The following is a 26,537-nucleotide window of genomic DNA, read 5'->3' as shown; positions in this document are numbered from 1 at the left end:
AGTAGGTTTCCTAGGCAGAGGAGCAACATGGCATCCATCCATTTATTTTATTTAGCTTCTCTGAGGCGAGGTTGCAGGGGCAGCAGCCTTAGGAGAGAAGCGCAGACCTCCTCCCTAGACAACCTCCTCCAGCTTTTCTGGGGGAACACCAAGGTGTTCTCTGGCCAGCAGGGAGTTATAATTTCTCCAGCACGACCTGTGCCTCCTTCTGGTGGGACATGCCCGGACTACCTCATCCTGAAGGCATCCTGTCAGATGCCCAAACCACCTCAAGTGGCTCCTTTTGATGCGGAGGAGTAGCGGCTTTACTCTGAGCCCCTCACCCTATCTTGAAGGGAGAGGCAAGCCACCCTTCTGAGAAAGCTCATGTCTGCTGTGAACCTGTTCTTTTGATGACTACCCAGAGCTCATGACCATAGGTGAGGGAAGGGACGTAGATCACATGGTAAACTGAGAGCTTCACTTTTATGCTCAGGTCCCCTTTTACCAAAACATAAACTGTGCAAAAACATAACTGCAGCTGCAGTCCTAATCCATCTGTCAGTGTCCTGCTCCTGGGAACTCCTCCACTTGGGAGTAGCAACTTGTCCCCGACCCAGAGTGGGCACTCCACCCTTTTCCGGCTGAGACTTTGAGGTGCTGATTCTCATTCCTGCCACTTCACACTTGACTGTAAACTGTTCCAGTGCGAACTGGATGCCATGACCTGATGAAGCCAATATGAACTGTTAGGCAACCTGGCTCGGGTGGCTGCGGTATCATCTGGATGATATATTAGGAAAGGTGTCTCCGTCTTAATTACTTAAAACAACTTTTACAGAGGTAGCTATTATTGAGTAAGGGTTGCAAATCCATGACTAGCAATGACACTGGCCGCATTGCACGTGTTATGTGCAAGGGTCAAACTGAACTAGATATGGCATGTAGTGATCACACTAATCAAATGAATTTTGGGGTATGCGCAGGCACATTACAAACCACCTAGTGAGAGTACACCCTGAGATGGAAGCATTTACAAAAAAGACAATCACATATTTGTAAGTGAACAAAATATTTCCTTTATTCTGCAAGAGAATCAAATATGTTGTAACTCCACTGATAATCATACGTGGGTTTTGCTCATAAAACAAACGGCTCATAAACAACTCAACAAACTCTTCCAACGGACACAAGAAAGTAGTGTAATGGTGAAGGACCAAAAACCATTTCAAAGAGAATACCAAGAGAAGCCAAAAGCAGGTATGGCTGAGGGTAACGCTGAGAAAGAGACCAGCTTGAGTCAACCGAAAATACTGAATGGGAGAGATTTCATTCAGTCAAGGTACAAGTTTGTGGTTCTCTGATGTTATGTAAATCAGCACTTTGTCATTTTTTCTTTTATTGTTTATTGTGCAAAATTCTTATGAATGACACATACTGGATGTTTTAAATCTTTGATCATTTATTGTAAAAGAACACTGGGCTATAGTTAATGCTGTAATTTGGACTGAAAATACTCAAAGCTTATTATTTATTCATGTGATGTACCAATGGTTGGCATACATTTTTGGTTCTCTTTCTCAGTTTTGTTATACCATTAAACAACCAACACAAAAGGACTATAACTTGTTACAGCTGTAAGCAGTGATGTTAAATTTGCTATATTAAATTCAGATCTCAATACACCATAAACAGACAAATAACATTCGATTTTAAAGACATCTTTTTAAACCATTTTTCTTTTACACACAAGAGAAAACAGTCAATAGTACCAAATATGCATGCTGGATCTGTACGTATGCCAAAAAGGGGTAAAAGGCATAGAAGGGAGGAGGGGATGTTGTATAACCTTTTTTGAAAACTGATTTTTTTTAAAGTTTTTTTTTCAAGTTTTTTTTTTCTTTTTAAAGAAACTGATACTCCCCAAAGCTGTGCTGGGCGCTGTGATCAGATAAGCATTCGTCAGAAGACAACACAACTCCTCTGTAAGAACAAAACATATTAAAACCTGGCTGCAAATAAAACTTTGCAGAACTGCTTAAGGATGAGTAGTAGCAGTACTAGTGGTATTAATAATAGTAGTAGAGGAATAATAGACAGTTGCTATTTTAACAGTCCTGCAATGATAGTGAGTATAAACACTCAGAAAAAGGTAACAGTGGAGTTATTGTTCCTTTTTGTTACTGAGCCTGCACCTTTGTTAGAATCAAAATGTACCTTCCTTTTCTGAGAGGTGATCTTAAAATCTGTTCCCTGGAGTTGTATAAGTTGATGCTGAGTTTTCTGAAGTAAACTCAACCAAACAGTCATTAAAAGTAAACTTGACAATATTTGGTTTGTCCCATTAACCCTCATAACTGATGTCACTGTAACCCCAGGTGTACAGAAAGGCCTGTATTTTGGGTCTGTAACTGCACAAATACATTTCCTTCCATCGTGAACCCCTGACTGACAAAAAAGGGAATATTGCATGTAATTGTTTAGTGATACAAAAAGTGAGAACAATCCTGCAGAAATAATTTAATTATTTGTGATGTTTTAAAAAAAAAAAGACATCTGGACGGTGGCCAGGAGAGGGGTTATAGCGAGACAAGACATCCCACTCTTAAGTTAAGTCAAATGCTTGTAGTGCTAAAAAGTAAATTTCATGAGTTCGGTCTTTTTGGGATCAATTTCTTGTGTTCCATTAGGAACATTTGTTCTGGATTTCTGCAGGACACTTTCCAAATAAAGAAAGAAAAAAAACTTCAAACAAGACTGAACTTCATAAACTGGCAAACACAGATTACAATAATTTTGATTCATTTACAATCGGAAGATCAATGAACATGGACTAAAGATGGATCTTTCCTGATATGCCACAAAAACAAACAAACAAACAAAAAGACACGTTTCGACTCACAAGAACTGAACTGATGGACAATCCAACAATCTCACCAAGCAGTATGGGATGGTCATTCACACTATGATTTTATTTTGTGAGTCGTGATACCATCATTTCAATGGACGTAAAAAATTGTTTCTATTACTGAAACATTCATTTTCCAATCATCAACAAACATCAAGAACTTAAATCTTTGGCGTTAATGTGTTTTGAAGGGGGGGGGGGGGATGGTCAAACGGCAACTAAAACAACCCTTCAAACTGTAACTCCTTTAAGCTCTATATACATATAAAGATATATCATATATATGACAGCTCTGTAAATGTGACTCTGGATGCATACGCAGACATCACCAGTAAATGTGTGCAATTTCAGTCAAGCCCTATGTGACAATCGAAACACATCTGAGAAAAGTTTCAAATGGCACCTTCTTCCCTCCCAAAGTAGCTCTACATTTGCCTGTAACAAATACTGTACATACACTACAAACCTCATCCCTGCTCACCAGAAAACAAAAGGGAACTATTTGCTTTTTAAATTTTTTCTTTAATAAATGTATCATTTTATATAAAGACATTCAACAGTGAGCAATGCAATACAGTTCAAGTAATAGACTTAGGGATGTTTGAGTTCCCTATGCAAAACACAAAAGTCTGGTAACAGGGAAAAAAACTAAAGAAACAAAAACCTAGACCGTATGTTGACTGAGGGGAAAGAAAGACCATGACATCCATTTGGTGACGATGCTGCATCTAATTATGGGAACCGATGACGTACAAGACTGTTAAAGGTAGGACATTTTAAAAAGTCAATGTCATGGGCCTACATTAATTGATGAGTGACTGAAGTATCCATGCACAAAAACCCTGATTTAACCTGATTTTTTCCCCTCAAAACGCTGGCTTTGTTGTGTGGTAGCTTCTACGGTAAACTTGGAAAAAAGACCTGAGGGTTAATGACCAGAAACTATGATCAAAAAAGTCGTCCGAATTAAATGGGCCTGCATTCCCGATAGCACCTTGAGAGTTAGCAATAGTATGTGTTGATTTTAGATAAACGTGACTGAGGTGCTTCGGATTAAAAAAACACACTGGACCAACCTTGCTGTACATTCAAGATTATACTGACAAACCCCATGAAAAAGCAAAGATAACCTGTGACTTAATCCAAGAAAGCAAAGCTCTGAGGCCGTGTCCAGTTCAGAGGCTCATTTGAAAAAGGGAAGGCTAAACCTGCACCTCTGCAAAAAAGCATTTGCAGATGATTCACCACAGTGTCATTGTAAATTCTCACAATATGGCCATAATAAGATTAGAAAATTAGCTTGTGTATACTTACGGACAGTAAACAAAAACACTGATACCAAACAAAAACAATAAGATGCAAAAAAATAAAATTAAAAAAAAATCTAAAATCTCATTAAATTGATACAGTTGCAAAACTGCAAAATACATAGTTTGCAATAGAACTGGAAGCCCAACAATCCAAAGATCTACAGAAACGCACATATAAGCCTGAGAAACTCCTTCCCACTGCAGCAGTGTCTTAAAACTTGTATATTACAAGAAGCCCCTGAAACAGGACACAGCTAATCTCCCTAAATTCTTCATGCTGCAAAAGTTACGTTGGGTTTCTACTTATGGCTGCTATTCTTAACTGAACTGGAAAACTCGGGCTGATAGATCAAGTAAATTTGGCACCAACTTTTTGACATACGATTTAGCAGTTGAGCCAGTTTTTGTGTAACTTTTGAGCCACACTTCTACAGGTCTAGAGAAGTGAGTTCTATATACACTTCCATTTTATTCTATTAGGACTACTTGTGAATTTGTGTGGAAACTAAACAGACTTGCAGTCTTAAGAGATTTACTGAAGCAGGTTTACACCTTCTTGATAAGCCTTAGAACAGGTCAATTTAGATTTAATACTGCCACACCGATTCATCCTGTAGTTTACAAAGAAGAAAGAGAAACTTTCACTACCCATGGCTTTCAGCTCCACAAACCTCACTTCTCCCAGTTCATCTACCTATTGTCAGCAGACTAGTGGGCTGTAATGGAGGGAGGGTTATGGTAGATAACAGTGAGCAGACTCCAATAGGTTGTAGAAGACATAGAGATGACTGGAGATAAACACACAGTGGGCACAAACAAGGCTTTATGATTTCTTCACAATGATTCCTTTGCACTTTCCAAACAATAGCACTCTTTCTAAAACTGGACACTTTCTCTCTGTGCGTTTGTGGCCAAGCTTATCAAAACTGGGAAAATCTTAAAGATGACAATAAGAGAAAGGGGTGCTTTATCTAACTTTTTTTTTTATTATTAGATGCTCTTTCCAGTTTAAAAAAAAAGGCTAATGCCTAACCAGTGTGATTAGTTTTAAGACGAGGATTAGAGTGAGTTGAGAATCACATCTCTGCTTTTTCTTAAGCATTCTCATAACCTTTGATTTCATTACGACCTTTTAAAAGCTCCATATTATCAGTCAGGCAGCGATAAGTCAACTTGATCACTATGAGAAGATGCTTTACTGTGCTGTGTATTCATTTTCTGGGGGGAATAGAATCTAACTTGGTCGTGTATTGTAGCTCTCAGTGTTTGAAGATATTTTTCTTTTTATCGAGTCGTTGACAGAAAATGGATCCACTGGTTAGAAAGTCACGCAGAGAGCATGTCGTTTGGGTTCAAATAAAAGCCAAACACTATCAGCAATCAGACAGAAAGGGAATTTCACTCCAACAGCTTAACTGTGATTATCTCCAACTTTAGTGCATCTCACACTAACTGCTGAACTACATTAAACACAAAGCTAGATTGCACGTTCTTTCAAGTTTTCAGATTTTCTTCTAAAGCCTGTATCTTCAGCTCAGGACATGGACTTTGTGTGCCTGTGCTCCTTATACATAAACATTTAGTAAAAGCTTATTTTTTCTGAAGGCGTTCAAACAAAAACACCCCAGTTTTTCAGCCTGCAGTCACATTGCATTAGCTCTTTTCTTTGTTTAAACCACACATAAAATGGGTTTCGGCTTTTATGGCAACATTTTTCACCAAGCTTAGCCTTTCAAAGGCTGGAAAAGGAACCCTTTACCAGTTTACCTTAATGTGCCTTATGTTTTCTTCAGACCAAATTCAAAGTGAAATTTTCACGTCCCAATTATATAGAAAGATAAAATCAAAGAAGCAAATTGGCACAAATTTATGACAGGTAATGCAAATGAAATCATTTTTGCATAGGGTAAATTCACACTAATGTGCTGTGGATTTAGTGTCACCATTATCACAGTTTGTAAGCAGCTAGGCCAGATGATTTCGGTTAACCTTTATACTGATGCATGAAAAAAAAAAGAAAGAGCTTGGAGGAAACTAAGCAAAAATGTTCCCATTAATTTCAGCTGTCAGTTTGTCTCAGGAGGAGAAAGAAATTTTGGGGGTTTTGAAATTAGCCAAAAGATGCCATGTAGCTTTAGCTGCTAATTACACCTCCTTTGACTCATCCACTTTGGCGTACACAGCCAAAATTTTGTAAGCGCTGAGATTACAAATGGAGCTTGTTTGAGTGCTTTGAAGGTTGTGGGGTTCATGTACCCTTTGGTTTATAAAAAAAAGAAAAAAAAGAAGTATATTTGTCGCTAAAGCACACGGCCTGAAACTCATTTTTATGTGTGGCCTTAAACACATCATTGCTTATCTTCACCCATTTGCATTCACCAAAGATGGGAAAATTAAATAAAGAAAGAAAAACCCAACAGATGCTTTATCCTCCCCCTTCACACCAACTTTGGTCTCTGGTTGTGATTTGTTACCATTTACACATACTGTGGTGTGAAAAAGTATTCTTCCCATTCGCTGATTTTTTTCTTCTTTCAAAAACACATTTGTCACGCTTTCATGTTTCAGAGCCTCGAGTTTTAATCTTAGATAAGGACAGCCTGAGGAAATACAAAATGCAGGTTCTAAAATATTTCAATTTTTAAGGACAAAAAGCAGCTATCCAAACCTTCCTGGCCTGGATCGTGCCCATAGATGCCATGTTTGCCCTGTCTTATTGGTGAATCATGCATGCTGACCTGAACTGAGGCAAGTGACGTCTGTAGTTGTTTACATGCAGTTCTTTTATGAACCCCTGAATAAGTCGTTGATGTGCTCTTGGAGTAATTTTGGCAGGATGGCTACTCATGAGAAGGTTCACTATTCCAACCTTTCACCATGGTTCGCTGGATTCCCATAGAAATATCTTTGTAGCCCTTTCCAGACAGACAGACGTCAATGACTTTGTTTTTCATCTGTTCAAGTTTCTTTAGATTGTAGCATGAAGTTTCGCTTTTATTTTTTCTAATATACTTTAATTCACAACTTCCATATCTGGCAGTAAACTCATGAATTATCAAGGGTGGAGGGCAATTCCTTTTCTCTTTTACATAGAGACGTGTAGGTTATAATTGTTTTTTTCCTTTAATAAATGAACTTCATTTTGCACTTACTTGGATATTTAGTAATATTTGTTTGATAATCTGAAACATTTAAGTGTGACGTGTGACATGTTGTGTCCCCCCCAAGAAAAAGGGTGGTACAAATACTTTTTCACAGGACTATAATAAAAAGCAATGTTAAAAAAAACAATAATAAAAACAAAATAATTAGTTTATACAAGCAAGGCTTCAGTCTTTGAGACAAAAAACAAAAAACTTCTGTGTCACTTGTGCACCTCCCTCCCCCCAGATCCCTCAGCAGCAGCAGTCTACTCTCTCTATAGCACCTAGTGCTTTGTCTTTTATGCTACATCGTTTTATATTTTTGTATGGCGAGGGACAGAGAACAGACACTTGACATCATTTCAAAGTAAGTGAAAACAAAAAGGAAACCTCTTAAAAAAAAAAAAAAAAAAAAAAAAAAATCTCCAAAAATATATTTCAAAGTTACACCATCTGATGAAAAGAAAAGGGAGGAAAAAATGATGGGAACACAGAAAAAGTCTGATGGGAATGTTTTGTTGTCATTCTTGTACTTTAGAGTTTCTGGTATAAAGTCTGAGCTGGAGTTTAGGTAGCAGCGGGATCAACCTGAAACTCTGACGTCTCCTACTCCATTTCCTTCCTTCGGTCACTTTTGTTTTCACATTCACAAACATTTAAAACTTCCTTGTGCAAATCAAGCAGTCTTTAGAAAGAATGCCCTCCAAAATTGTTCTTGTAAAAATATATAACTCCAAGGTGGCTGATGTGTGTGTTGCAGCAAATGTTAAAATTGTATCGATGTTCATCAGGTCTGGACACAGGGTTGTTTTGTAATTCAACCAATACCACCACCACCCATTAAGCTTCATAACACCCCCTTTTCTTCTTTATCCTGAAGACGGTAAAATGTGTTGTCCTTCTGGGGGTAGTTGTTTAGCATCGTTGGTTGGGGTTCATCTTCGTCCAGAGGGCATCTGTGCGTAGACAGGGTAGGCAAGGCGCACATTGAGTGAGTCATTGTGCTGCACCAGGGAAGTCTGGTGGTAGTGGAGCACCAGGTCCTTCAGGCTGCTGTAGAGGTTGTATGGCTCAGCAAAGCCAAAGCCACGTGGTGTACTGTAGATGACACAGTGCTTCACCTCCCCTTCCACACTTAGGAGACACACAGGAGAGGTACTTTAGTTAAGACTGTTTTAAGGTTAAAAATTTGTCATTCAATGCTTTCTTTCTGCATTTCCAGTTTCTTCCAGCTAGCTTTGTTCTACTACTAAAGTAAACTCCCAGAGATAAAAAAAAAAAAAAATAAATAAATAATGGAAATCATATCAGTTTTATTATTTTGGTTACATTCAGTATTTTTTCAAATGTTAATTTAGTGTAGTGATTTAAGAGTTTTGAGTCAGTGAACTTGTTGGTTCTGTGAAAAAATGACCTTTTTCATTAATTCTCTCAAACTACTACTTCCCAAGAGGAAGCATCTTATTCAATACTGACATTAAGAAAAATAAACATTTTGGAATCAAACCTTCCTGCTCTCAGGGTTCACTCAGTGTCTAACCAAAGTTTGGGTTGGGGGAAGACAACAGCTAACAACAACACTACTTTAGAAGATCAAATCTCTGCATTTTAAAACACATTTTGTACTTTAACATCCTCCTGCCTCTGGCTCTTCTATCATCTTGTTATAGCATGCTTTTAAACTGGCTTTTACAAAGCTACCATGTTATTGGGTTCAGTCTAAATATATAGACATGGACACATAAGTGGCTTTATTGTAACCATTGACTATAGGTTGCCATGGAAATAGAAAGCAATCAGCATGTAAATCACTGAGTTTTTTTCCCCTCCCACATGCTGTGAATGCATCATTAATCCCCTGTCTGAACTGGAAGATTTTCTACGCGGCACACTTTGCCCACAGTACCAATGGGGGTCAAGACATATCACAATGTATATCGTGTATCGCAATATAGCTAAAAAATATTGTGCATTACATTTTCCTCATATCGCCCACCTCTACCACAGTTTTGTGTCCAAAAATGTTTTTTCGGTTCCCTCAAACGCACACTGTGAATCACAGTGTGCTGCAGACTTAAAAAAGCCCTACCATCATCTTCAATAAAATAATCAGCTTCTTTTCTGAAGCTTTCAAATATTTCGTGGCTTAAAGATGTACTGCAAAAGCATGGTGCTATTGAAAAGCCTGAGAGTAAATACAATTAAAAGTTGTAGCTTTTTTGTAACTTCGATTCTATTTTAACAACTTTTTATGTATATAATACAAATGCCTAATGTTGTTGTTGGCACTGGTGTTCGTCTCAATGTGCAATATTTTGAAAGGTGTCCCAACATTTTGTCCTTGTGTACAAACGAGGAGGACAAAAATGTCACTCTTGACTTCATAAAGTATGGGTATGTAAAGTAAGACGCACATCACTTCAGTCATGTGTTGCATGTACTCACACTACAGAGCAGGCATAGCACCCTTTTTTGCTGCTTTCTCGGATAAGAAAAGCTCCATCTGGCTTCCCCAGGAGCAGCTCCTCTGCCTGTGTCCTGTTCAGATCCCCCACAAACCAGTTCTTCTCATCATAGTGAGGCAAGTTCTCATCTTCCTCACTCACAAAGTAACCTCTGCAACCACATACATATGCAATACATTGAGAAATTGCACCAAAGAAATAATATATTCTGCTCTTTAAATTAACAGTTGCTCTAAGTAAGTAAAGTAACAGTGTTTGGGTTGCAGCAAAGCAAGTAGAGACTCACTCGTCTGTGTTCTCATTCTTGATTCCCAGCCAATCATTAATTCGTTTCTGACGAACTCCTTTATGATTGAGCCAGCTAAAGAGAAGTAGAGAGAGAGAGAAGCATTGTTACTGCTAGGAATCGGTTTGAAACTTTGAAATTTGTTTATGTTAGAGTGAACCGGCACAAGACTGAAATTGGCAAATGTCCTCACAGAATAATTTGGGATGTTCTGCTGAGAAACTGCTTAACTTGTTCCTGGAAATAAAGCAGGCGCTCTGATATCGAGTTGAACTGGACCTTCCCTAAACTAAAGCAAGTTTCTGATTGAGCCACTTGATGTGCTTTTGGCTCTAGAACTATGATGAGTCAGATTTTCTTTGATGTCCATATGACAATCAATAAAAAAAACAATTATTTCATCGGAAATGATTCCACTGATGTTTGAGTTTTTTTGACCACATCTAATAACTCCCCATTTGACTTTCAAGTGTGTGTAGCTACCCCACAGATGTACAGCATGAACAATATAAACACATGAAAACAGGATCCTGTTCCAGGTCAGTAGGTTTTTAATGCTGACCTGCTTTGACCTGCTTTCTGTACTAATGCCATTGCTCATGTTTTTCTCTCGTCTTTGTATGCTTACACTAGATACTGATCCCTGATTTTGCGGAGCTGTATGAGATCAGGCTTTAGGCTGTTCATCTTTTTGTCTGTCTCCCGGTTGTCCATGGCTTGCGTCTTTAGGTCCTGCTCCAGCCGCACCTTGCTGTCGTGGATCTCTCCGAGGCGAGATTTAAGCTTTTCATAGTTCATCATGATGCGCTCAATCTCTTTATCATTGCTCTCACGCCTAAAACGCTCAATGTAGTCCTTGCTGTAGCGCTCCTGCGTGTGGCATTGCTCCTCGAAAATCTTGATGGTTTCATTGAAGGCTTCAATAGCTGTTCGCTTCATCTGGATCTCCTGCAGGACAAGATGAATAGTTGACACACAAAAAAAGCCCCAAAAAACAAACAAACAAACAAACAAAAAACAGACATGCAAAAAAAGCAATGCATTTGTTAGACTAGAGTATGAATATACCTGTGATGTCTTGGTATACTCTTCATATAGTCTGTCATATTCTTTGCTTTTCTCCTGGTACTGATTGTGGTATTCCTGCAACTTCTTCCCCACTGCATCGATGTTGTCCTCCTTCACCAGCTGGTCCTGAGAGTCAGTCGGAGAAAGGAGCATTAGAGACAGAGTGACTTTCAGAAACTGACAAGGAAAAAGCTGGAGAGTAAAATCAAAAGCCATTTGTAATAAAAGGCCAAAAGGAAAAACAAAAATGCACGCACACACACTTATTCCCATTACCCCCGTTCTCCTTACTGAGGGTGACTCCTGAACAGGCTCGTTAATAAACCACCCACAATGCCCCAGGTGTAAGCCCAGGTGGGCATTCTGGCTAATCTTGCATAGTTCTGAGTAATGACTGGCTAAACCTGCCCTTTCATCACTGGTGCGTGCAATTGAGTATGTCATAGGAGCCGGCCGAAAGGGCAACATTTCAGCGTGCAGGTATCATGTAGCTGCTGCTGCAGTTTAAAGTGGAAACACTAAGAGCAAGTCATTGGGTATAGAGGGAAGATTGTTGGTGGTGTTCAAGAGGATACTGTTTAAAGATTATGAGGAGGGAGTTTACCTGCTGGAAGCGGGAGATGGGGTACATGAGCTTGACATCTAGCTTGGTGTTGTATTGAGCCAGTGACTCATGTCTGTAATGGCTGATGAGCTCCACCACTGAGCTGAAAGTCAGGGGGTCAGAGAAGCCGTACTTCCCATCTCTGTGGTAGATCTTTATCAGCTTGTTATTGCCCCCTTTCCTGAATAACAGAATAACAAACAAAGGCTTAAAGAGACAGGCAATGCATTCTAAAACAGACAGGTTGTCAATTTATATACACGCCTTCAAACATTTGAAGATGTGGCGTACAAATATTTATACACCATAGCTTCTATAACACCTGGGCATGGTATGACTCCAAGGCGGGATCTTTGGTTTTTCCTGACCTGCCCGTGTCAGGTTAATGAAGAAGAAGAAAAAAATAAATAAATCACATCTTAGCCACCAAACACTCTTTGCTAAACTATGCATCAGAGAATGGCTTCATATTTCCTGCCACCCTGCCCCTAACAAAAAAACCCCAAACAAAAACAAACAAACAAACAAACAAAAAAAAAAAACCACACTTCAGAAGAGTCCATTTTAGAACTCTTATTATTGACCATTACCCTGAAATGTTAAAGTTCAGCTGATGGTAAAAGCAGAAAGAAGGTGGAACTGAAACACAAGGCTAAAATATGTCACCAGGTTTGAAAAGAAATAATCAAACAAAGTCTAAACAGAGAATTATACTAAATAATTCAAGTTAAAAATGTATTTCCTAAACAAACATACTTATCCTATGCTAGTGTAATGAATTGTTCTGCTGTCAGTTGACATCATTAATAGGTTTTATTCATTTCTGTCTGAAAGTCAAAAGATGAACTAGTTATTAAGATTACATTCAGTCCGAGTTATCAAGGGACACACAGTGAAACAAAACAAAACAAAAAATACACAGAGGTAGAAGAGAATTCGTTTTAAGCATGTATTCTATTCCATCAAAACACACATCAGAGCTCAGTGGGGGGAAAAAAAAATTACGCTAATTTCTATTCTGTTATAGGCTGGGTAATCTGCTGGGAACAAAAGGATACCATGCACTTTGATGAAAATGAAAATTCTCAGCTTTCAGAGGATGAAAGTAACAAAATAACGCAGTCAGCTTTTTTGCAGCAACTAAAAATGATACCCAGTTTTTATGGCTTCCACGTGCTTGTATGCATGCCTGATAACATCAGGGCATGCTCCGAAATGAGTTGACAGATGGTGTTGGATGGGAACTCTCCTCCTAGATCTGGAGCAGGGCATCATTAAGCTCCTGGACAGTCTGAGGTGCAACCCAGCCACGCTGGATTTAGGTCAGGCTAGCATGACTATGGCATCAATTCCTTCATCCTATAAAATGACTTCAGGTGGCTACTGTTGTGGTTTCGTCCTATATAACTAAAACTGAATTGAATGATATCCTTCAGGAATTGCCACCAAGCTCTTGCCACATGAGGCTGGGTGTTGTCCAGCACCAGGAGGATCCCAGGACCCACTGCACCAGCACAGGGTCCTGGGGGCTTGGACAAGCGGTCCGAGGATTTCATCCTGATGCCAAACGGCACTCAGTGTGCTGTTGCCCACCCAGTGAAGGTCTGTCAATCTCTCCTTAGGTTTGGCTCTTCAGACCATCACTGACCCACCACTAAACTAGTCATGCTGATGTTACAGTCACTCAGGGTGAACCTGCTCTTATCTATGAAAAGCCCAGCTCAGACTCCACAGTGCCAAGCAGTGAAGTCCATTTCTGATTGTTTGGCCAGAGACATTCACACTAATGTCCTCCATGCTCTTAAGATGTTGGGAGAGGCCGCAAACCTAGCAATTGTACACAATGATGTGTCATCCTGGAGGAGTTGGACTCTAACCCTAACCCTCTATAGGGGACTTGGTATCATCTCGTGCTACCAGTAGTCACACTGACACTAGCCAAACAAAAACAATGATTAGAAAAGATGAGGTGGGAAAATATGCCTATAAAACCATTCTTCTTTTTGGGTATTTCCTCATTGTTGCCTCTCTAGTGCCCCTGTAGTTAATTTCATTCAAATCAACGCAGCTGAAATTGACAAACAACCCCCTCTGCTACTTAAATGACCAAATCAATTTCCCAGAAGCTTAACTGCCTTGACCTTATACTCTGATTAAAGAGTGTTCCTTTCATTTTTTGAACAGTGTATGACCAACCCCCCCCACAAAAAAAACCCAAACCTAAAATTGTCCACTATTACTATGCAATGCTAAAAAAACAACAAAAAACAAAATAATAATAACATCAGCATGCTCCGACTATGGCAATACAAGTTTAAAATATGTCCAGAAGGCAGGCAACGCTCTATTATTCTTTATTATCTACAAAGCACTTATAGGAACCATCTCAAGTCTACATTCTTGCAGTTAACTAAAGGATAACAGCATTAAAGTGGATCAGAAGTGCTGCACTACTCTCAAGTTTGTAGAAATCCTTGTGTGGTTTAAAACACATCATTCAGATGCTCTGATATAGACATAAACGTCTGTGTGCAGTGGCCTTACCTTAGCGTTAGCGTGTAGTCGCCTTGCATCTTAGTAGACGCGTCCCGAACCAGGAAAGTCCCATCAGGCATGTCTCTGAGCTTATCATTCACCTCCTCCCTGAAGACAAAATAGAAAAGAGAAACAGAGGAAGGAAAAAAAGGGTGTTTGACTTGGTTGAGTGATCCATGCACAGATGGTGTTCATTTGGAAAAGTCTGCCTTCAATCATCAGTGGCAGGCGAGTAGAACTTTCTTTATAACCACACACCTCAAAGTAAACAATCCGTCAATTAGCAGTGCAGGGAGGGGTGATCCTAGCCAGCAGTGTCTCAGCTGAGGATAAGTACGTGAGTGGCAGACTGACTGTCTGCACTGTAGGTGTGGTTATCACTGTTTGTGGAACAGCTAACCTGCACTTAAAGTAAAGCAGTGACCTTAACAGTAAAGACAATTTACTGAGCTGAGAAATAAACTTGTCAGTTATCTCTGGAGGTTAGAGTATATCGAAGTTTCAAAATATATTGACATACAAAACAAACTAACAAGCAAACCAAAGAAACATAGAATTACACTATATAGTTTACTAATATGATGGTGTATAACATAAAGCATATAAAAAAACTACTCTATCCTGCAGTCTTTAACTGCTGGAGCCCTACCCCTACTGTCGCTATAGACTTTAAGCTCACTGTCAAAGTTCTCCTGCAGCATAGATGGACAGACAGTGCTGTGATATCTAACAAAGAATAATAACCTGATACTCTGAGTTAAGATTCAATTGATGCTAAACAACATGCTAAACAGGAAATGCTAATTTCAAAGCCACCAGACAACAATGACAAATATAATATTTACCCTAATGAATAATAAGTGTTACTGGTCATTTTGAGACTCTTTAACATGTTGGTAGCTTAGAACCACACAAACATCAATGTCAGACAACTGACCAACTATAACTCCTATTATTTTGTGGTCTGACAACAGGTAAAGCACTGATAATACCCATATTTGCTTTTTTAAGATGTCTAAAATGTGCTGACCATGTCTGCACATAGAACACGCCTTTAGTTTCTGTCAGTGCAGGTCTTGTGTTGCTGGGGGAGGGGCCAAGCCTCCCACATCTGCATTTCATGTAACCTAACAATGTCACTGTTAAGCTCTCACTGATTTTTCTGTCAGTAACACAGTGTTTGCTACCTGGATATGTCACCCCAGTACCATTCGGCCTCTTGTAAGGAGCCTCCCGCTCCTCCATCCTTGGCGACATTGCTGCTGCCCCCTGCCATTGCGACCGAGGAGGGCTGCTGAGGCTTGGTTGGCTTTGGAGGAAGGGCTAGGAAAAAAAACAAAACAAACAAGTATTACAATTACTGTGTGTATAACAGTTCATATGTACATGATATTTGCATACAGTATAACTTGCCCTCAGCCCTGCAGCAAAGTTCAACCATCAGTCTACAGCTGCAGACAGAGTGTTGATCACTTTATCATTTAGAAATACTACTTTGCACAACCATACACAAAAATGTATGGTACCTCGCAGCCTCCTAGGCTACGTTCACACTGCAGGTGAAATCGCATCAAATCCAACTTTTTTTGACCCTATATGCGACCCATATCCGATCATGGTATGACAGTGTGAACGGCACAAATCTGATATTTTCAAATCCGATCTGGGTCACTTTCGTATGTGGTACTGGATCCGATACATATCTGATATTTTAGAAAGCGACTGCTGTTTGAACGATCATGTCGCATTAAATCCGTCTTCTATGTCACTGACACAAGACAGATGCCAATTATCAGCGCCGGAGAAGACATCATGAACCCTTCCTGGCCATCCAGTGTAGATGTTAGTGTAACGTTGGAGAAACGTGAACATTTTATTTGTACTGTATAATCTGCAGATTCTGACAGACATTTCCAACTATCCTTTGAAGCACCGCTCCTCTCTTAAACAGCAATAAGGATAATTATTAGGCCATAAGTAAATAACAAAATAACTTTATAACTTAAAGAAAAATTGGGAAACCATCAGTCAAACAATACTGTTTGGTCTGGGTCTAAACAGAGTGCGTTGTGTGTGACGTCTTCTTTTGCGCACTAGAGCGCGTTTACTGTCACATTTTATTTGTAGTGTGAACAAGCAGACAGAAAAATCGGATTTGATCCAAAAATCGGAATTGAGCATTAAGACCTGCAGTGTGAACGTAGCCCTAGTAAACACACCTATTGTATCAATTTCAAAATCTGACATCACTGTGTTCGAGTTATTGCATTCATAAGATTTTCCAAAAACTTGACCTGTGAGATTCAAAATCAGCTGATATTTGTAGAAGATCCACCAATGGTATCAATTTGAAATTCCTACATCTCCACGTTCAAAAGTCACCAGATTCGCATTGAATTTTTGATTAAATCCTTAATATGTACACATTCTTTTTATGCAGATGATGCACAGGAACTGTACTCATAACCACACCACATAAACACTGTAGCAGTGCAGCTGGTGACTGTATGGTTATTAATCACAAGTGAAGCGCCCATATATCATAGTAATTATGCCTTATGTCAGAAACCACACACGCAGGTCAACTTTCACGTGAGTGTTCCCGGGGCTCAGCAGGAATGCTGAGGTTTGTTAAATGTGGAAATCCTCATGTTTTCATATCTTCTCCTGTCATTAAATTCATTCTCCTGTTAGGTTTGTAATGGGGAACTCTGGTCCTTCCGCTCGTTTGTTTGTAGCCATTGTCATTGCATCATCAGAGTGTTAAATTTGACTGAGATCTAACAGAAACTCTGACTTGCATTCTTCCCATTGTGTTTTGGTTTTCGACGGTTATGAAAATCAAGCTGTATAAACCCATAACTTAAAGGTTTTGCTATAAAAATAGGTTGTTGTCTTGTTATTAAGTGCTTCTTTATAAATGGACCGATTCTTATACATTTTTTACTTTTCTACTTTCCCAGAGCTCTCAAAGCCTTTTATACAACATGTCACAATCACCCATTCACACACATTCATACTCTGATGGATGCATTGGAGACCAACTTGGGGTTAGTGTCTTGCCCAACATATGCAGACTGGGGGAGCCAGGGATCGAATCACCAACCTTTCGATCAGTAGATGGCCTGCTCTACCTCAGGAGCTACAGCCACCCTCATAAATGTTCACTTTTACGTCACTTAAAGAGCTTAGTTCAGTTTGAGTAAAACTAACATAACAGGAGTGCCTTTGGTGAACGGGATCAATCTATAATGTTTCACAAGGTTTAGTCATTAAACAAATTTAAGTATCAAATGGAAATACAAACTGAAGAAAAGTCAATATATTTAACTGATTTTGTGAAATACTATGCAGTCTAACAAAAAAATAAACAAAGACTGAATGCATGAAATAAAGGTCAACATTACTGAGTCTGTTTCAACTTCTGCGTTGCAACTTGTGGCGCTAACATGCAACTTCTATGCAAGACTGGGATTCAAATCTATATTTGATTGCTAAGTGTGAAAAAATGTATTATAGAGAAAACATTTCACCTTGCATGTCAAGTCAAGTAAAACAGTATGACAGTCTGCTCACACACTGACCAGTCAGTCAAACGGGATTGATGGTAGTTTCAGAGCTTTTGGTTTTTGAACACTGATGTTATAAACCAGCGCATATTGTAAAGACCTGTTTGGTGCCATGCTGCATGCTAAACAGAGTTAACCTGACTATGACACATAATACGAAAAACAAACAAACACATGCAAAAGTTTGCAAGTATCCAAGCACATCTGGACACAATTTAAGGACCAGCAGTGTAATATCTCTCTCTCGCTCTCAACAGAGTACTGATGTGGGAGGTGTCATTTAAAAACAAAGTAACCTGATGAATGTACTGAAATGGAGTGGGCTCCTCCTGCAGAGTGCTCACGTGCCAGAGTCAGCAGCATTTGGGAACACTGTGGCCTCACAAATTACCACAAGACACGCACGCACAGACAGCAGAAACAGACGCTTGAATGTGAGGAAGGGCTGAATAAAACCTGGACTTCTGTGTGCACGTGCACATCACCACTCACTGTCCGTTGAATGCTAACACTCACAGCAGCAAATAGTTACATTGTTAAGTTATTTCTGTTATTTTTAAGCAATCTATAGTTAAAATGTTTATGCTAAATACTACATAGGTAACTTTTGTCCTTAGGTTCGACTGGTGCTGTGTCACTACTATTCCACAATAAGGTTGCTGCTGGAACATTGCAGGACTACAATCACACTTCAAATTAGGTATTACATCAATGACAGCAGCTCACTGGAAAAGAACCATTGGGTATGTTCTGAATTTACTTGGGCTTATAAATGCTGCAACAATCGTTGTTCAGCATTTTTTCCAATATTATTAGAACTATTGTTCATCACAAATTTTCTTGAAATATTGTGATATACCCTCAAAATGATATCACTCACCACTAGGTTGAGGGTGACTAATGTGTTTAATTCATATCTTCTATGGAAAAACAGAAGACATTTTTCCCAGTGCTATGACGACTTAAACCTACAACATTTGCCCACTGGGGGGAGCAGAGCAAGCAAAATGCACAATAATTGATTTGATGCTAATTACAGACATGCTAGTATATCTAACTGACAAGTACAAAAAAAAAAAGCCACAGCCACCAATGAAACAATGAAAACAATACTTTGGAGTTATATTTTAATTGTCACATGATAGTAGTGAGAATTCACTACAAAGTGTGTGTGTGTGGGGGGGCAAAAGAGGGGAAGTGACAGCTTGTGCTTATCTATGCAAATGCTTGGATGCCAATAAACTAACTTTTTCTTCACTCTTTATTGTAAGACCACTTAAATAGAGACTGGTAGCCTCTCTTCCTCTCCTGTTCTTTGTTCCCTTCTCACTGACTATTCAACTCTTCTCCCTCCTCTCTCTCATGTCACCATGGCAGTCGGTTAGTGTTGCCAAAACTGTCGTCCTGCAGCTGCACTGTTCCCCTCAGTCAGCACTTTACAGACTAATGCTACACGTGTGCACTTCCAAGGATAGATGGGGTGGAAATTCATGTTATGTTTACATTGAAAAACACATGCACAAGTGAAATAGATCGCAAAAACAGAAAAAAGTAACTGATTTTATAAAGGGTGAAAATCAGAGTCTATGTGTGCTTGCAGTTGTGGACCACACAGAGGGTAGCGTGTAAAAAGCACAGAAGGATCACCACAGCTGCAGTTAGGCAATCTCATTACCAATAAAATTAGTCTTTTCTTGACTTCATTACGTGTGTCCACTTTTCATATGTTACTTGAACACCTCAAACACTGAAGTTACAATGAGATAATCGAATTTCTGTCTTAATACACCAACTACAAAATGCATTTCTACCAAATTAATGACTAAAACAATTTCTGCACCTTTAAGTCTCTCATTACTCCAATACTGTATCTGGTAGTTTCTTAGGACAATGGACACAACAGAAAATAAGCAGTACACAAGCTCCAGATTGCAAAGTTCTATAAGAAAAATTAAGACCAGAGACCTGTAGAAAATCCAAACCTTCTGACAATGATCAGAATTTGTGGGAAATGTGATCTTATGTCCTAAATAAAGAAGAATTATACTAATCGGAGAACAGTCTTAACCACATGGACATATTTGGAAAACGTTCAAAACTGCAAAAAAACACGACTTAAAAAAATATGACCAATATAACAGAAACTGCTGAGCCCTTAGTCACAACTACTGCATAGGTCCCTGAGAGGAAGCCAGAGGGACGGTGAACAAAGGGGACCGTAGGTGCAGCCTCCCCCTCACCAAACAAAGGACCAGTGCTCACACATTCACATATGCACAGACACTTCCATATCAGTTGTCATTGTACATGCTGACAGAAGCCTGCAGCTCTCCTAAACAATAACTGTCAGAGTGGACAGACACATGATAAATTCACTTGAGACAAAGAGAACTCAGAGAACATGGGTCTTGGGGCATGTTAGGGAGTGCACACGCCAGCTGATCAGGGAAACAGGGCAGCAAAATTGAGGTTTGACAGATGTGTACCGACACAGGAATTCATACACGACAATGGAATTAATGCACAGCCTACAGTTAAAAACTCAAAGCAGGAAGCATGAATGTGTTGTTCTGAAGCAATCTGCTTTATTTTCACAGCTCTACATCTGGATGAGGTAAGTGTGAGTGTACGCATCTGTTAGATGAATGGAGTCTTTCAGACTATCTAAAGAGGATCCAGATTTCTGATGTAGTAAAGCTGATTAACATTTAAGTTGACACATTGACAGAAATTTAAATTTGATAAAGCTGTTTCTAAATATTAAAATATTATAACTTTTTAAAGAACCACAGAAAAAAAAATCTGCTTTAAGTGACATTCTGTTGTTGGACTTTCATTTGGACGACTGATTGTGACCCAGTTTTAAAATACAAATGCACACAGAGCAAAATAATGAATGAATGCCAGTGCTCGCTCACATCCTCTGCAAGTTATGGGTGCTGCAGGAGCAATAAAAGAGAAGGAGGAGCTCTGTGTGTAGGGGAAAAGCTGAAAAACACTAAAGAAAGGGCAGCATAAAAATGCAAATCAGTAGACATGGATACAAAGAAAGCTACGGTTACATTTAAAAATGCAAAACTAAGAAGGCTGAAGAGACTAAAAAGTGAAATACATGAAAACAAGAAATCTCATTCCCTCTCTTACCGTTCTCCATCACACTCTCTGTTAGATGCATGTTTCCAGTTCTCTCAGCTGTTTCCCTCCTCCCTTTTTTCTGTCACTCACTCTCCTCTCTTACTTGCACACACTCCCCCTCCTCCCTCCTCTACCACCACCTCCTCCTCCTCCTGTTCTCCTCTCCGTCAGACTGAAGAAAAGAGGGAGCACAGCTCATTCTAAAAGACAGAAGATGCCCCAGCTAATCCCTGCACGGAGGCACGCCCCCTCATCCAATCAGAGGACAGCCCGGAGGGAAGGCGTGTAAAGCTCAAAGAAAGAAAGAAATGAGGGAGGCAGGGAGGAAGGTTGAGTAGGCTTGTGGTAGACCAAGTCCATCACACCACGCAATCACACACACAACAATGCAGCACCTCTAAATCAACAAGTTTCTACTGTGACTGCCAACTGAATTTGTATATTCATTCACTAACCCTAAACTAAGAATAAAAACAAAACTTACCCAACCTTCCAGCAAATTCAAGCCTTGTTGAAAACTGATTCTTGTTCCAGCTTCTCCTACAGGGAAAAGCTGGAACCAGAATGAGCTTCCAGCTTCTCCAACCAGAATTAGTTTCAAAAAAGGCTTAAAATGCAGACAAAACCATAGGTGCTAGACATTCTACATCTCCACACATTCTACTGGGCTATGCCTGGAAAGTTACACTGGTGGAAAATTAGCAGAAGACACCTCTGTCCTATTACAGAACAGGTCCTCATACTGACGTTTAGTTTCATGACAACGCTGCAATTTATTTACTTGAAAAACAATTTTGCATCTTTCCGCTGACTCACATTTCAACACAAAACAAATTAATTTTATTTATACAGCACCAGCTGACAGAAATCTAATTATGCTTTATATGAAGTAAAGAGGCCACAATATCAGAGTGAGAACAACAATCAGACAATCCCCCTATGTGCAGCACTTGGTAAAAGTGGGGAGGAAGAACTTGTTCTTAACACGTGCAAGGAAGCATCCAGACTGCACAAATAAAGAAAAGGAACAATATGAATGAAAAAAATGATTTGTCGTCTTGGCAAAGGGGATCTTTTTCTTTTATTCTGTGTACACATGAATAAAAACTACGGAGAAGAAAGAGGAGCTGGAATGTATAACACTGCATTGTACTGCAAATGAACCTAGACATGCAAAAAGCACTCTGGTATGGTCCTTTGGCAACAATGTCCCGGTGATTTTCCATTGAAACACGAGACTCATCATTCACCCCACATCCACAGAGTGTCGCTTCACACACACCAAGTTGCCAGTGGATACGGAGGCCTTGCCCTCCCCTGGGGGTGGCAGTGACACTCCACCTGTGCTAATCACACCACAAGTACCACTGTACACACACAGGAATTCACACACTGTAGATATCAGTGAGGTGTTCACATTTCAATTCCAGTGTAATAAACATACACATGTAATGAACATCTGTGGACTTAGAGGTTTAGCTAATGACAGGATGTGCTCATTTGGACAAAAGAGCTGTAAGAATCTGAGTACTGTACAACCTAAAACCAACAGAAACAGCGAAGCTACTCGCATAGGAACAGAGGATTATTTGTCCTCTATAAACACCAAATCAGTCTACAAAAACACTCATATATACACAAATGCTGTTCTGAAGGTTTCACATTGCCAACACAATGTTTGTTATGGTCCAAAACATTCTTGTTCACTACATTTTGTCAGATAGAAACAGTCTGCTGAGCAAAGCAAAAATCTGTTATTTTTTGTGCCATGACAAACCCCTAAAGAAATGGCACTAGGCACGATAAAAGCCGTCCAGTGGCCAGTTACATGTGTGAATCACCATTAAATGGCCAGAATTTTGCATCTGCATCCCTAATGCACTGAGCAGCAGCAACAAAGGATTACCGACTGCACTTCAAAATACAAGGTCTAAAGAGAAAACGTAGCTGAAACAATACTTTTACCCAGCACAAGCGTAAAATATGTTGCATAGTCAAGCATCCCGTGGTAAAATGGTAGTGAGCTCTAAGCCCAAATACTCTGCAGCATGCTACAGATAGACACAACACGGCACTGTGAGGTTGCTGCGGAGTATAGTGCATCTTAATAGATACATGGAGGGAAAAGAAAGGAGACGGAAAAAAACCCCGAAAGAGCTACAAGGCAATTCAACAGCGCCTCCTGGAAACAACACAACGTCCCACATCTGCGCCATGATCCATTGAGGAGGGGAGAAAAGCAGGGAGGAAGAGGAGCGAGTCGAATGACACTGGCACAATTGCCGAGGAATGAATGAATGAAACTTATTCAATTGTGGGTGACAGTTGGCTAGAAAAGGGCACAAAGACTTCTATATGTGTCCAAGTGAAGATCGTTTTTATTCGGAGATATTCAGGACGGTTTTATTCCAGGTTTTATTCATTTTCTTGGTTTCCTGCTTGTCCCATCCCCCCTCTCCCCCTTCCCCGCTCACGGCACAGCTGATTTTGGAATGATTCAGTCGGAATGGTTTAATGCAAACTTCAAGTGCGGAATAATACCAAATCTCGGTATTGTACAACATTTACCCGGTGGTCTCATAAGCCAAATTCTCCAACAGTTAAATTAAAATGGGTTAAGCAGCAGATACAGTCACCTATGGCTCCTATTCTATCATCTCATAGGCCTCTTGCAAAGCCATCAGACGCAGAGAAGAAGTGGGGATGCTTCAGTGCACGGACTACACGGGACTTATTGTCTCCACAGTGAGACTGCAGCTACTGTGTCATCACGCAAATCTGTATCTTAATGTACAAAAGATCAGCTGTGGCGAGTGCACCGGACAGCGAGAAACAAAGAGTCCAAGGCGTTTAAAGCGCTGTCACTGCTGCTGTAAACTGCCATTTTATTTCCTTCGTCCCCGAATTACCTGCTTCTCAGCTACAGACAGCGCTAAGTTTATGTACGCTGTCACAAATGTAGCGAGTGTGCCTAAAACATCACGACTGCCCAGAAGCCCGCGAAGCCCTAATAAAACAAAGCCATAACTGCGTGACCGGTACGAACAGGAGCAAAACGTGAAATCTGAAAGCTTCTCTGCAAATTTCACCAGACACCAAAGCACACAGCTCCTAAACACACATCACTCCAGCTAATTAACTCCAGTCCAACTAACCATTTCCCCGCTATCACCGGCTTGAAGCTTACCTGGTGGTTGGTCCATTTCCAGATAAAATATCAGCTCTGTGGAGTAGGGCATCATCACGTCCCTCCAGTCTCCTTCCTCGCCGGCTTTTTTGGTCGTCCAGACTGTGTTATACATTGCTTTCTTGTAGCTTAACCAGGCAGTCTTTGTATTAGAAAAACGCTATTAAACAAAGTAAAAATGACCGGCGTACTTAAAAAAGAAAAAAAGAAACAATCATCGTGTGCTCCTGTCATATGCCTCCATGTTAATCTATCTGTTTACTTCTAAGTCTTCTATCTGAATTCCTGCTTCAGGATTAAATGAATAGACGAAACGTATACAGCAAGCACCGGGCTGCGACTGCTCCCTCGGACATGTTAATATTGTTAACAACTCGGGGAACTTCATGAAGGCTCCTGTATGTATGTGTGTGCATCTATCTGTCTACATATATATGCACATAAAGACTTCCTTTAAACGGTGGGTAGGTAGATGCCAGCTCTACATACAACCCCCTCTGCCTCTCCTCCGCAGGTGCCACCGTCTCGCTAGTTTCATTTTAAGAAACGCACTGACAGGAGGAGGCTGGCGGAGGCAGAGCCAGACAACGGCTGGGAAAACCCACTCCTACACGACATGCAGGGGAGGACAAAAATATCACCAAATATTCACATAAAACTTAGTGTAAATAAACTGCTCTTTAATGTTACATATAATAATATCCCTCATTTATTCATTGCCATTATCTAATCCATGTAGGAAATCCAATTTTTTATCGTCCCTGCCGATTTGACGAATAATTAATCGTCCCTTTATTACTCGAAGAGTGGTTAGCCCGTTTCTGTCCTCTATACGCCGCTGACAAAGCGCTCTGCGCAAGCTCAGAAGCCGAATTTCAAAGCCAGTAGGAAAATTACCTCAGCCTATGAAGAGCAAGTTACAAATACGGTGGTTTTCCACTAAGTTTCTAACCTTCGCCTGAGTCTGTGTGACTACATGTTACCAGCTTCGGTTGGTACATACAGCACCGACAGCTGTTTGGTATGACATAACATGCTGCATGATAACTACCAGTCAAACCAGGACTGAGAGCCAGTGCTTGCTTTATTAATTTCTGCAAATTAACTAGAAACAGGAAGATTAAATAATGACCTTGGTGAAATATACATATCAAGTAAGTTTTGTTTCTAGTTCATGTTTATAGCATTATGAGGTTAATTCAAACAGGCACCAAATATAAGGACAACCCCCCCAAAACAAATTAAAATCACTTATGCATGGTTTTGGAAATTGTCAGTAGCAGTGTGAATAAGATGGAAATACATTGCAACAGAGATTACAATGTGGGAGATTGTATGTTTGCATAACATACCTAAAGATTATGTATCCACATTAGCAACTATCCTCTTGTAGGATAGGCAACAATGCTTGTCCTCTCCAAAGGTACTAGCTGACTAAGTCCACACATCTTCATAAACTCCTTTAAAGTCTCTTTACACTAGCTTTTTTGAATTTTTGGTAATTCCCTTTCCCAAATAGTGGCAAGTACACCCTTTTTCATCATAAGGGTCTTTTCTGCTGCAGTGATAGAGCTTTAGTTTATTTGATCACTGGGCTTGTTTAACTAGCCAGTTTAACTGCTATTTGCGATGTGAAGAAAACCTCCTATGGTGAGGTAAGTACAGTTACAGATAATATGGAAGCTTAACCATGAATTAGGGAATGCTAGAGATATGCAAACATGCATGAGGCCTGTAATAATTACATTACCACACACACACACACCCCAAAACACCCACCCACCAAGAAGGATAGTATGGATTTCCATGATTATTAGTTCAAGCACAATCTCTAGGGATCCTTTTGTTCATATTTTAAGATTCTAAAAATGCTTGGTATTTTTATATTAACAATGAATGGCAATATGTTGTGGGAAAGGGGTCTCTGAAAGCGAAACAGAGTATTAATGCTGTGTTTAGACCAAACATTAGTGAAGTTTTACCCCTCATTATATGTGCATGTACAGGTGATAGAGCGTTTCTGGAACACTTGCAGCCCAATAAATATTACCCAACATAGAAATGGAGAACTACTTTATTCCAGTATAGTTCCAATAGCTGGAGTTAAGTAAAAGTTTTGATTCATTCAAATATTCACACTCTCTCTTTTTTTTCTGTCTCAATATAAAGCAAATGTGATATCAGGGAGAACCACAGAAATCCCAAAAGAGGAGGGAAAGAAGACACAAAAGAGGAGAATAGAGACACCATATGCAGAAAACATGCTTTCTTGCTTTGTGGTAGATCTTTGTTCTGTTTTCACTGAGATATTTGAATGCTAATCAATAAAAATAAAAAAAAACAAAAAA

At 39.7% G+C, this 26,537-nt stretch overlaps 1 protein-coding gene across 4 annotated transcripts in view; it reads right to left on the bottom strand.

Annotated features, from left to right (window-relative positions):
* Nucleotides 1-1,035: 1,035 nt before the first annotated feature.
* Nucleotides 1,036-26,537, bottom strand: part of pik3r3b (phosphoinositide-3-kinase, regulatory subunit 3b (gamma)) — a 209,289-nt gene continuing 183,787 nt past the window's right edge. For 2 of the 4 annotated variants that reach the window (XM_076875802.1, XM_076875803.1), the window contains 8 exons: nt 15,486-15,621; nt 14,308-14,406; nt 11,764-11,944; nt 11,160-11,285; nt 10,720-11,039; nt 10,092-10,166; nt 9,786-9,956; nt 1,036-8,474 (listed from right to left, as the gene is read on the bottom strand). In XM_076875802.1, the coding sequence (XP_076731917.1) occupies nt 8,276-8,474; nt 9,786-9,956; nt 10,092-10,166; nt 10,720-11,039; nt 11,160-11,285; nt 11,764-11,944; nt 14,308-14,406; nt 15,486-15,621 (1,307 nt within the window). In that variant the 3' untranslated portion in view covers nt 1,036-8,275. Of the gene's footprint in view, nt 8,475-9,785; nt 9,957-10,091; nt 10,167-10,719; nt 11,040-11,159; nt 11,286-11,763; nt 11,945-14,307; nt 14,407-15,485; nt 15,622-21,011; nt 21,117-24,189; nt 24,727-26,537 lie in introns of those variants that run through there. The other 2 variants (XM_004569361.3, XM_004569362.3) reach the window with 2 other exon arrangements.

Source organism: Maylandia zebra, linkage group LG17 (genome assembly GCF_041146795.1).
Source record: "Maylandia zebra isolate NMK-2024a linkage group LG17, Mzebra_GT3a, whole genome shotgun sequence".
NCBI lineage: Eukaryota > Metazoa > Chordata > Actinopteri > Cichliformes > Cichlidae > Maylandia > Maylandia zebra.
The sequence above is the reverse complement of the archived record's forward strand: the minus strand, read 5'-3'. Positions and strand labels throughout refer to the sequence as shown.